Genomic DNA, 12,443 nt, shown 5'->3' with positions numbered 1-12,443 from the left:
AGAGTAAGCAATTAGATTTCTAGAGTTTATTTTCCTTTATCTCTTTGGGTAAGTAGTAACCCGTTTTCCTGCTACGTTAGACAGTAGGCAATAACTGAACGTATTGACAGCTCTCAGTAATCTTTTTCTATTGTTTTGTTTTGAGGTGGAAGGGGGAACTCTACCCTCAGCACTGAGGGAATAATATTTACGTGGCTCACAAAGACCAGTGAGTACATCATCTGCACCTCCCACCACTCACCAGAAGAGGGCTCCAACAATAGTTTCAGAACACTGCTCATTATGGCCAAGTGTTGTAATTTTCCTCAAAATTTTCTTGGAAATGTTACTGAGGGTTGGGGGTCCTTTTACAAATTTTGAAAATAAATAAATCAGATGAGAAGACCATGCTTCTGAATGATGATTTGGTTTAACAAAGCCCCTTGATTTAATGTGATTATGGATGTGTTGGCTGTAGTATAGTTTAAGATCTTCCCACTCAACCTACAGGCTTTAAGAAACCAACCCAGGAGTGTATTTCCTATCAAACCAATGGGTTCCGAGACGGTACACGTAATTGATCATAGCTCTCTGCTTCTCCTGAGCTAGGCGATGGATCATTTGGAGTCCTTTATCGCTGAGTGTGATCGGAGAACTGAGCTTGCCAAGAAGCGGCTGGCAGAGACGCAGGAGGAGATCAGTGCGGAAGTGTCTGCAAAGGTTCGCCTGGGAGGCTTTCGCCTCAAGTTTTTGGTACCAATTACTGTCTTGTAGAAACTGGGCTGCCGACAGGCTAACAGGTCGCCATAAGGCCTGCTTTTGTATCTCTGGGGTGGACAGTACTCACCACCTTGGGTATTCCTAGGAAGGAGGGAAGGCTGTCAGCCCGCTCTTAGTCCCCAGGAGCTACTACCTCTGTCCCTCCTCCCACCGTACATGTTTTTTAAATTTTGTTTTTTTACATCCCCACATAAAACAGGAAATGGGGAAAAATTAGGGAGTTCGTTAAACTGTGGAGCATTCATGTCGTGGAATGAAGGAGGTTGATTGGTGTGAATTGGCCTGAGTGTCAGCTGCCTTCCTATTCTGTGCCCCCTCTGGTGGAGCCGAGTCTCTTCATTCTTGTCTCCTTTTAGTTTTGTAAAAGTGCTTCTTAGGATACATGCAATTGTTAACTGGAGCAAAGGTGTTGTTTTATTTCTGAAAGTAAATCCCAATAATTAGGCATTTTGCTAACAGTATAAGTTTATGCATTTATATTTTTATTTATTTTTTGTGTGTATGTGAGGAAGATCAGCCCTGAGCTAACATCCGATGCCAATCCTCCTCTTTTTTGCTGAGGAAGATTGGCTCTGGGCTAACATCCGTGCCCATCTTCTGCCACTTTATGTGGGACGCCACCACAGCATAGCTTGACAAGCGGTGAGTCTGTGCACGCCCGGGATCCGAACTGGCAAACCCCTGGCTGCCGGAGCGGAGGGCGTGCACTTAACCGCTGCACCATTGGGCCGGCCCCAGTTTATGCATTTAAACCTAGACGTTTTATTACCCCTACCCAGAAGATTGAACTGAGAGAGGGGACATAAAAAGAGACAGCCTAGAAAATGACCAACATGATCATCCTTGCAACCATTTTGGAAGTGAGAGATGCTACTGTTTTAATTAGAACGCGGTGCGTAGGTTTAGTTTACGGTAAGAGTCTCAGTGATGGCAATAGGATGTCATAGTTGTTACAGTCCGCGTGTGGTACAGCCAGGGTCTTGGGATGTTCAGTTTATTTTCAGTGTAACAGACCAGAAATGCAACAAGAGAAACGCTCATTTACTTGGCATTAAAATTCTTTGGTTTTTAGATGAATGCTTATCTGATTGTTTGTTTCTCCCCTAGGCAGAAAAAGTGCATGAATTGAATGAAGAAATAGGGAAACTTCTTGCTAAAGCTGAGCAGCTAGGAGCCGAAGGGAATGTGGATGAATCCCAGAAGATTCTTATGGAAGTGGAGAAAGTCCGCACAAAGAAAAAGGAAGCTGAGGTTGGTGAGAAAAACGTCTTAGAGAAAGAGGAAACTTAGTAACTCTAGAGAGTTGACCATTTGGGCTAAAATTAAGCCATTCCTCCATTTTTTGAATATTGGGATATTTTGAATATTGGGAAGGAGTTGGAAATTGGGTATATTGGCAGGATCACAGAATTTAGAGTTGATACACACTTCGGTTTGTATCTTTGCTCTGCTCTCTGGGACCCCTTTGTGACGTCAGACCAGTCGCTTGCCGGCCCTGAGCATAATTCCCATGTGTAGAGCACAGTCCTGCGTATCGTAGACACAGTGTAGTAGTGTAGTAGTGAGCACCTCCTGTCACAGGTCCCCTAGAGACCTGTGTTGCTCTCTGTTCCTCTGGCTCCCTAGGGAGTTGGTGGGCTGTGGTTATTCAGCTTGTGTGACTGAGCCAGAATTGTATGCAGATTGCTGTAAAGAATGAAACCTGTAGAGAGACCCTGTGTGGATTAGGGGTAGCATCCAGGTGGTGTCAACTGGGGCACCAGGCCAGGATGCACTGGCAGTGTGGTGGAGAAACTGAGTGAAGGACAGTCGTTTTCTTCCTAGGTTATTATATTCGGTGGAGACCCTCTAGTTCTCAGATCCTCACCGCAGGAATTGGAGGTGGCTCCTGTAGGCTTCGAGAATGTTAGAAATGGTAGGGGCAGAGGGAGACAGTGGTTGGTCTGTTCCTTTAGTAAATGCTCACTCAGCTCTAGCTGTGTGCCAGGCACTTTTCTAGTTGTGAGCAAGCCAGCAGAGGCCCTCCTCATGAAGAGGGTGTTGGAGTGGGGAGAGGTGCAGAAAGAAGGGAATGTGAACAGATGGATAAGATTCGTTCAGATAAGGTAGGTGCTCAAAAGAAATGGAGTCTGAGTTTGAGAGTGACTTTGGGTTGCAGGGGGTCTCCAGGTAGGGTAGGGTGACCCTGGCATGCCCCTTTGCTGAGACCCACAGACTGAGAAGGTTATCAGAATGGTAGGGACAGGGAAGCTGGGTGGAGATGAGGAGACCCTGGGGCAGGCCTGGTTTGGGTCATCACTGTACCCGCCGCTCGCCATGGTGTCTGGAGCTCAGTAGTAACTAACTGAATGCATGTGTAGTGCCAGCGGGTGTGTGTGTTAGCGCAGTGCCCGCTGAGGCAGAGACAAGAGACAGAGCTGTAGGGTTACTCAAGGTGGGGCCTTGTGGACTGCCTTCCATGGGCCAATGTGGGCCGGAGTTAAGGTCAACTCGCTTGTCAGAACATGGGGCTGAGATAGTGCTTCCCGCCCCTGGCAGACCAGCACCCTCCTCAGTGACATTTGTAGACGGTGTAATCCATTTTTGAACCTAAAGGAGAGAGAAGAGAAAAGAATTCACAGTACAAATCTCATTGTTTGTTTGTTTGTTTATTTAGTGTGTGTGTGTGTGTGTGTGTGAGGAAGATCAGCCCTGAGCTAACATCCATGCCAATCCTCCCCTTTTTGCTGAGGAAGACCGGCTCTGAGCTAACATCTGTTGCCAATCCTCCTCCTTTTTTTTTCCCCCCAACGCCCCAGTAGATAGTTGTATGTCATAGTTGCACATCCTTCTAGTTGCTGTATGTGGGACGCGGCCTCAGCATGGCTGGAGAAGCGGTGCATCGGTGCGCGCCTGGGAACCGAACCTGGGCCGCCAGTAGCGGAGCACGCACACTTAACCGCTAAGCCACGGGGCCGGCCCCTGAGAATTTATTTTGAAAGATATTAGAGGGTGGCATTCAAAGTTTCAAAACTACAGAAAGGGACAGACTAATATCACAAATATCTGTGTACCCACCACATTTATCACTTTTGCTTAAGGTTTTTTGTTTTTTTTTTCTTTTAATAAAAGATGTAGCATATTATAAGGGAAATTCAAGTTCCCAGTGTTTCCCCTCACTAATCTCAGTTATCTATCTCCGTCCCCAGAGGCAGGCATACGTGTGCATTCCACATAATCTTCAGTCCTGTCCCATACTTGATGACACGTGTGTGCCCATGAGAGAGAGTGTGTGTGTGTTGTGCTCTGTGCATTTGAAGAATCCTCCGTCGGTGCTGCCCTCTGTGCAGTCTGGTCTCCGCTCGCTTTTTTCCCTCAGTGTGGTGTTGAGATGTCCCCAGGTTGCTACATATGGATCTGCTCCATCAGTCTACTGCTGTAGGAGTCCGTCTGATGAACACATGACTGTCCACTGGTGGTTTTCTAGGTTATTGGTGGTTTCTCGTCTTTACAGACAGTTCCACAATGAGTGTCCTTGCGCCCGTCTGCTGGTGCGTGTGTGAGAGTTTTCTGGGACAGACACCTGGAAGGAGAGTTTCTGGTAATGGTGCATACATGTTCCGCTGTCACAGATAGATTATAAATTGCCTCCACGTTAATTGTTTAGCAATGTAGGCTTCTACTAGCAGTGTGAGAGTGCCTGTTTTTCTGTGTCTTTGCCAGTTTAGTGAGAGTGGCGTGGTATCTTCTTTTAATTTGCATTTTGTAGGGAATGTTTTGAATGTGTGAGTTAGTGGGAGCGTACTTAGATTCAGGGCTCCTTTATTTATTTATTTATTTATTTATTTATTTATTGTGAGGAAGATCAGCCCTGAGCTAACATCCATGCTAATCCTCCTCTTTTTGCTGAGGAAGACCGGCTCTGAGCTAACATCTATTGCCAATCCTCCTCCTTTTTTCTCCCCTAAGCCCCAGTAGATAGTTGTATGTCATAGTTGCACATCGTTCTAGTTGCTGTATGTGGGACGTGGCCTCAGCATGACCAGAGAAGTGGTGCGTCGGTGTGCACCCGGGATCTGAACCCGGGCCCCCAGCAGCGGAGTGCGCGCACTTAACCGCTAAGCCACGGGGCCGGCCCTGATTCAGGTCTCCTTTAAATAAGGATGAATGACTATTGGAATGCATTTCTTTTTTTTTTTTTTTAAAGGCAGATTTTGTTGGACTTATTTTTCACAGCTCTGTTTGCAGTTTTTTTGTGTGTGTGTGAGAGGAAGATCAGCCCTGAGCTAACACCCATGCCAATCCTCCTCTTTTTGCTGAGGAAGACTGGCTCTGAGCTAACATCTGTTGCCAATCCTCCTCCTTTTTTTTCCCCCAAGCCCCAGTAGATAGTTGTATGTCATAGTTGCACATACTTCTAGTTGCTGTACGTGGGACGTGGCCTCGGCATGGCCGGAGAAGCGGTGTGTCGGTGTGCGCCTGGGATCCAAACCTGGGCCGCCAGTAGTGAAGTGCACACACTTAACTGCTAGGCCACCGGGCTGGCCCGGAAGGCATTTCTTAAACCTGGGCTTTGAAGGCGCATCTTTAACTTGAGCCCAAGCAGCAGTCAACCATTTCCTGCTTGTTTGCCTGTGTATTGCGAGTATTATGCCTTGAGGCTGAGCAAGTGGGTTCTTGTGGTTGCACTCGGACCGTGGAGGCTGTAGGAGGGAGTGTCTTTTGTTCCATTCTGTTGTGCAAACTTTCTCCTTTGAAGAGAGTCTCTAATGTATTTGTCCATCCAAACTTTAACTTTTGGGGCTGCTTTGGGATACAGTGTCCTGGACATTGGGACACAGTCTCCATGGATAGCTGTGTGTTTTGCTTGTTTATTTGATTTGTGTTTTTTTTGAAGGCCCCTGTTGGAAGATTCTCCCTTCTTGCTTCTCTGGTCCTCACAGAGCTCTCCACTGTGCATAGCAGAGACCTGTCTTCCCTGCCGGCCTCTGGGAACACACAGCATCCTGCTTGTCTGCGTGTTTTGAATTCTTTGTGGCATCGAAACCATGTCTGTTAGTTGATTCTAAATTGAATTGATTACAAAAACCTGAGGCTTTGTAAACAATCTAGTTTTTATTTATTTAAAAGTAACCTCTGTAGTCTTTTCAGCTGTTTCCTTTTTGGGGATCAAATATTTGGTGGCAGTTCTGCCTAGCTCACTATCATTGCTCTATTCCCGTTCTCCAGGAAGAGTACAGGAATTCCATGCCTGCGTCCAGTTTCCAACAGCAGAAGCTGCGAGTCTGCGAGGTCTGTTCAGCCTACCTTGGTCTCCATGACAATGACCGTCGTCTTGCAGACCACTTCGGGGGCAAATTACACTTAGGGTTCATTCAGATCCGCGAGAAGCTTGATCAGTTGAGGGTACGGTAACGTATTGTGTTTCTGGAGAAACCTGAGAAGTCTCGTGATGGTCTTTACATTTCTTTATTTCTAGAAACCCTTGTGTTCTAATCCTCTCTAAGAACATGTCTTGAGTTTTTTAGTGAAATACTCAAATTTCATCACTTTGTTCCCACAAGAGACCTAAGATCTCAGAATCCAAAGGGGCCTTGGGTGTTTATTTAGTCTGCACGCCTTGTTCAGAAGAAGATGGCTGAGTCTAGTCTCAGGGTACAGACAGCTCTCACACGTCTCTGAAATAACTTATTTTTGGAGATGGGAAAGAACCAGAAGCCTCTAGTTTTTCTCCTTGGACAGAGGCGACAGATGTGTGGAGAGTGCTTAGGCTAGACAGAAGATCTCACATCCTGGTCCTTGCTTTTGAGCCTCAGAAGGATGAAAAAGTGAAGAGGTTTTTCTTTTTCTTTTTTCTTTCTTTTTTTTTTTTTTGCTGAGGAAGATTCGCCGTGAGCTAACATCTGTGGCAATCTTCCTCTGTTTTGTATATGGGTTACTGTCACAGCATGGCTGCCGACGAGTGGTGTAGGTTGGCGCCCAGGAACTGAACCTGGGCCACGGAAGCGGAGCGCGCCAAACTTAACCACTAGGCCATAGGGCCAGCCCTGATGGGGTTTGTCTGATAGCCCACCTCTATCCCTGGCCACGTCTGTCCCTTCCTCAAGGCTCCTTGTTTTTCTGGATTAGGCTCTAAAAAATTTGACATCTTGGGTATGGAATGCTGAGAAGGAGGGTGAACATGTTTCAGATACTTTGAATTGTCGTTCTTCAAACTGACGGAGTCTTCCCTGCTGCATACTGGGACTGCTGGGTTGGGATGTTGGGCAATATGCAGGCCTTCCCTCCAGACACCCGAAGTCTGGTGGTAGGACAGGCATATGGCACTGGAGGATAATCAGGACTGATAGCCCTGTGTGCCCCCAGGGCGGAGTAGCAGGTGGCAGAGCTCTGCGATAGGAGAGGGAGCCGGGCTGTTCTCAACCGCTGGTATTGAAACGTTTTGTTCCAGTGTTCCCAATAGAGTTTTGAAACCTGACACACTTTGTTACACATTCTTAAATTGGAAATTTTTTCATAAAAGTTTTTATGGGCATAAAAGATATCAAAATATTTTATATGTAGCCAGTAGAATTTAAATAACGACTTGGTGGTGTCCACTACCATCCTCATTAAAAATATGTTCTTTAGTAGTTGGAAGTGTCACATTCCCATTTCTCCTTTAAATTGTATTTCCATCCCATGTCACCCCATAATTTTGTCCTAATATTTTTATACGTGCAAGTCTTTTATTTTTTTCTTAACACGTATCTCTGCATCAGAAACGTGAATATATTGAAATTTTTTCCCTGAAATCTTAAGAACTTAACTTGATCTAGAGAACATGTTTTATTGCAGTTATGAGCAGTATATAGTTGACCAAAACAACACAAATATGTTATAGGTTTTGACAAATAGCTGTTAAACTAACAGAAAATGTACTTGAAAGTACACCTCGTAGTGATAAGGAGGGTGGGAGTTCTGTGCTCTAATCAGAGTTGGCTTCACTCACGGTGTCCCAGAGATGTTCACACCTCGTGGTCACTCACCGAGGTAGATGCAGGCTGGGGAGAGCAAGGCCTTGTCTGTCAGGTGGAGGAGGATAGTGTTTAGAGAGTAGGGGGGGTTTGGAAAGGAGATGATGCCACCCCACAGTCCTGGGCTTGGTCAGATCTGCTTTAGGAAGAGTCTCCATGGTGCTGAGGTGCTGAAACTTCCACCCTTAACTGTAACCTGTCCTTCCTCTGTGCCCGCTCCAGGCGCAGGACGAGCGCAGTCAGAGGCGCAGAGCTGGAGGGGCTGGACAGGAAGGCTCTCGCACCTTGAGGGTGCTCTGAGGAGGAGAGCCAGCCTCTCCCGATTCTTGCCGTGCCCTCTTCCTGAGGGCCTGGCTCCAGTTGGCACTGAGGTGTAAGGTCGTCTTTTATTTTTTTTGGTGAGGAAGATCAGCCCTGAGCTAACATCCGTGCTAATCCTCTTTTTGCTGAGGAAGACCGGCTCTGAGCTAACATCTATTGCAGGGCCGGCCCCATGGCTTAGTGGTTAAGTGCACGCGCTGCATTGCTGGCGGCCCGGGTTCGGATCCCGGGAGCTCACCGACGCACCGCTTCTCCGGCCATGCTGAGGCCGCGTCCCACGTGCAGCAACTAGAAGGATGTGCAGCTGTGACATACAACTATCTACTGGGGCTTTGGGGGGAAAAAATAAATAAATAAAAATCTAAAAAAAAAAAAAAAAATAGAGAATTGCCACTTGGCATTTAAAAAAAAAAAAATCTATTGCAAATGCTCCTCCTTTTTTTCCCTTTTTCTCTCCAAAGCCCCAGTAGATAGTTGTATGTCATAGTTGCACGTCCTTCTAGTTGCTGTATGTGGGACGCGGCCTCAGCATGGCCGGAGAAGTGGTGCGTCGGTGCGCGCCTGGGATGCGCGCCTGGGATCCGAACCCGGGCCGCCAGTAGCAGAGCGCATGCACTTAACCGCTAAGCCACGGGGCCGGCCCATAAGGTTGTCTTTCCCACCTTCGTGGGCGTGAGAAGACTGCTGAGCCTTTGTCTCACTGGCTTTTCCTTCCTTCCCCTCAGGGCTTCATTTAACTTGGCAGAGAGATGGGGGCATCGAAAGGCTTTGGGTGGATGTTGGGGGTGGAGTGTGTGGACTAGTGCTGTGATGTGGTCCTAGACTGGACCTAGTGCTGTTGGCTGAGCTGGGTGGATAGTGGTCCAGTCGTGAGGTTTCTCGAGGCCTCCTTTGCCTATTGCATTTGCTTTTCCGTTGCATTCATGACCAAGCCCAATGGGTCAAGTGTTGAGCTTGGTGTTGAACGCCAGTTGTGTTGGGTCCGTGGCCCACCTCCCCAGGTCTGCTGTCCTCCGCGAGGCCAGGGCTAAAGCCAGCGCAGCGCCCTGAGGACAGGCTGCTACCAGCAGCAGGGTGTGTTTTGTCAGACACGTGTGTTCTCTTTCACCATCAAGTTTGTGGCGTCAGGCCGGCCCTGTGGCTTAGCGGTGAAGTGCGTGCGCCACTACTGGCGGCCCGGGTTCGGATCCTGGGCACGCACCGACGCACCGCTTCTCCGGCCATGCTGAGGCCGCATCCCACATACAGCAACTAGATGGATGTGCAACTATGACATACAACTATCTACTGGGGCTTTGGGGGGTGGGGCGGAAAGGGAGGAGGATTGGCAATAGATGTTAGCTCAGAACCAGTCTTCCTCAGCAAAAAGAGGAGGATTAGCACAGATGTTAGCTCCGGGCTGATCTTCCTCACACACACACACACACACAAAGTTTGTGGCGTCTTCTTTGGGTACAAAACTAACTTTCTGGATAGATTTCAAGCAATGTGATAAATTTCCTTTGACTTAGAAGTACAGCCTCAGCCTCTCTTAGAATATGCAGTTTGTCACTGAATTTATAAAATGTAATGATAAAGCATTATTTTCATATATTTTCAATTTTCCATTGTTTAAGAAATTTTAGAAGTGATTGTTTTCCTGTTTGCTAAGAGTTTCTCCTAGATTTTTAAATTACCAACACTGAGGTCACATAAAGGTGCTCTGTTAAACAACGTTCACACTCTAGTTTGTGTAACTTCTTCTCTCATTTTCCAATTTTTCATTTATTTAGAAAACTGTGGCTGAAAAGCAGGAGAAGAGAAATCAGGACCGACTGAGGCGGAGAGAGGAGAGGGAGCGGGAGGAGCGGCTGAGCAGGAGGTGAGCCCCGGCACCCCCTCCCCCCTCCCTGCAGTGTTGCTGGTCACAGGGAGGTCCGCAAGTCCCCATCTGGCTGTTTGAAGAAAAATGACAGATGTGCAGTTGGTTCAGTTAGCGAGGTCTTGGCTGGCCCAGGAGGGCCTGTCTGTGCACTGCTGTGCAACACTGAGAAGGGCCGTCCCCAGCTGTGAAGACCTGATTCTTAGCTAGAGAGGTGCAGACCCCCCAAGGGCTGAAGAGAAGAAGGGGGAGAAGACCCCAGTGCACCCTGACTTCTGTGGGTGCAGCACTCAGCAGACAGGACAGGCCGGAGCTGTGATTCTCTGGCGCTGGAGCCTGCTCTGTTACACTGGCCTGCCCTGCTGTGGGCACGATCCCCCAGGGGAGGGCCTCAGGGCCAGTGGAGGAGGGGCAGGACTCCTGCCCTGTAGAGAACAAGTGGAGGTGGTCGGGTTGGAGGCGGTGAGAACAGCGAGGAGCTGGCTGAGAGAGTCCAGGTGAAGGAGGTGGCAGTTTGAACCAGGTAAGGGCAGGAACGGTCTGGGTGTTTTCTGGGGGTAGAGCTGATAGTGTTTGCTGGTAGACAGACGTGAGGCTTGCAAAGGGACACTGGAGCTGGCCTCATGGCTTCTGGCCTGGAATGGCCGCTTATGGAGGTGGGAAGACTGGGAGCAGTGTATTGGGGTGAGGAGGATGTGGGGAGTAGAATTTGTCTCTGGCTGTATTCTGTTTGAGATGCCTTAGAGACATCGGGTGGAGACGTTGAATCTGCTCGGAGTTCTAGGAAGAGGCTGGAGCCAGGAGTAACTGCCCTCTCCTGTTGGGCGAAGCTCATTGTCCTTGAGAGGCCCAGAGACTGGGCTTTCCTGAGGGAGTTCTTGAGTGCCTCGCTAACAAAGGACAAATAAATGTTCATTGTATTTTTGTGTTTCTTTTGTTATTTTAATTATCTAACATTCTGATTGTAGAGAGATTCAGACAGTATAAAAATGTATTAAGCAAAACAAGCAAGTCCCTTTTTACACAGAGACCACTCTCGTGGTGGGTGTGTCTGTGCTTGGGCACTTGTGGGACCCTCACTCATCTCCGAGATCTTCGCGCAGCAGGCGTGCTCTTGATGGCTGCACGGTGCCCTTACAATGGTGTGTCATAATCCACTGCCCTTTTTGTGGCCCATCCCCCGCCCACACATGAGTGAGATCATATGGCACGGGCGTACCTCATTTTATTGCACTTCGCTTTATTGCGTGTCACAGATACTGTGTTTTTTACAAGATCCTCCACCAGCAGAAGGAGTGCAACTCAGTGAAGGCTCAGATGATGGTTAGTGTATTTTAGCAATAAAGTCTTTTTTTTTTTTAACATTTATTTTTTACTTTTTTTTGTGAGGAAGATCAGCCCTGAACTAACATCCATGCTAATCCTCCTCTTTTTGCCGAAGACGACCGGCTCTGAGCTAACATCTTTTGCCAATCCTCCTCCCTTTTTTTCCCCCAAAGCCCCAGTAGATAGTCGTATGTCATAGCTGCACATCCTTCTAGTTGCTGTATGTGGGACGCGGCCTCAGCATGGCTGGAGAAGTGGTGCATTGGTGCGCGCCCGGGATCCGAACCCGGGTCGCCAGTAGCGGAGCGCGCGCACTTAACCACTAAGCCACGGGGCCAGCCCTAAAGTCTTTTTTAATTCAGGTACATACATTATTTTTTTAGGCATAATGCTACTGCACACTTAATAGACTGCAGTACAGTGTAAACATAACTTTTATAAGCACTGGGAAACCCAGACATGCCTGTGACTCACTTTGTTGCGGTCCTCACCTCATTGCAGTAGTCTGGAACTGAACCCACAGTGTCTCCAAGGTGTGCCTGTGTTTGTCTTTCTCTTTCTGCCTGACTTTGCTTAGCATAAATGCCCTCAAGGTCCGTACATGCTGTTGCAAATGGCAGTATTTCAGTCTTTTTAACGACTGAAGCATATTCCATTGAGAGAGTGTATGTCTGTGTGTCTGTCTGTCTACGTCTACGTACCACTTTTTTTAATCCATTCATTCGTCGGTGGACACTTAGGTTTCCGTATTTTGGCTATTACAAATAATGCTGCAGTGAACGTGGGGTGCAGATATCTTTTCAAGATAGTGATTTCATTTCCTTCAGAAAGATGCCCAGAAGTGGAATTGCTGGATCATGTAGGTAGTTCTATTTGTAATTTTGGGGGAGCCTCCATACTGTTTTCCATAGTGGCTGCACCAATTTACGTTCCCACCAGCAGTGTGGAGAGTTCCCTTTTCTCCACATGCTCGCCAACACTTCTCTTGTCTTTTTTTAGCAAGATTGGCCCTGAGCACGATTGGTCATCTTCCTCCTTTTTTTTTTTTCCTTTTTTCTCCCCAAAGCCCCAGCAGATAGTTGTATGTGAGGTTGTACATCCTTCTAGTTGCTCTGTGTGGGACCCTGCCTCAGCATGGCTTGGTGAGCAGTGAGTAGGTCCGTGCCCAGGATGCAAACCGG

General features: G+C 47.7%; 1 protein-coding gene across 5 annotated transcripts in view; it reads left to right on the top strand.

Moving 5' to 3' along the window:
* Positions 1–12,443, top strand: part of LUC7L (LUC7 like) — a 34,265-nt gene that overhangs the window by 18,344 nt on the left and 3,478 nt on the right. For 4 of the 5 annotated variants that reach the window (XM_004438245.3, XM_087449260.1, XM_087449258.1 and 1 more), the window contains 4 exons: positions 589–699; positions 1,867–2,010; positions 5,968–6,144; positions 9,848–9,936. In XM_004438245.3, the coding sequence (XP_004438302.1) occupies positions 589–699; positions 1,867–2,010; positions 5,968–6,144; positions 9,848–9,936 (521 nt within the window). The remainder of the gene's footprint in view (positions 1–588; positions 700–1,866; positions 2,011–5,967; positions 6,145–9,847; positions 9,937–12,443) is intronic. The other variant, XM_087449259.1, reaches the window with a different exon arrangement.

This window comes from Ceratotherium simum, chromosome 26, assembly GCF_057802395.1.
Source record: "Ceratotherium simum simum isolate JZ-2026a chromosome 26, ASM5780239v1, whole genome shotgun sequence".
NCBI classification, from domain to species: domain Eukaryota; kingdom Metazoa; phylum Chordata; class Mammalia; order Perissodactyla; family Rhinocerotidae; genus Ceratotherium; species Ceratotherium simum.
Note: the sequence above shows the minus strand (reverse complement) of the source record. Positions and strands in the feature narration are given on the sequence as shown.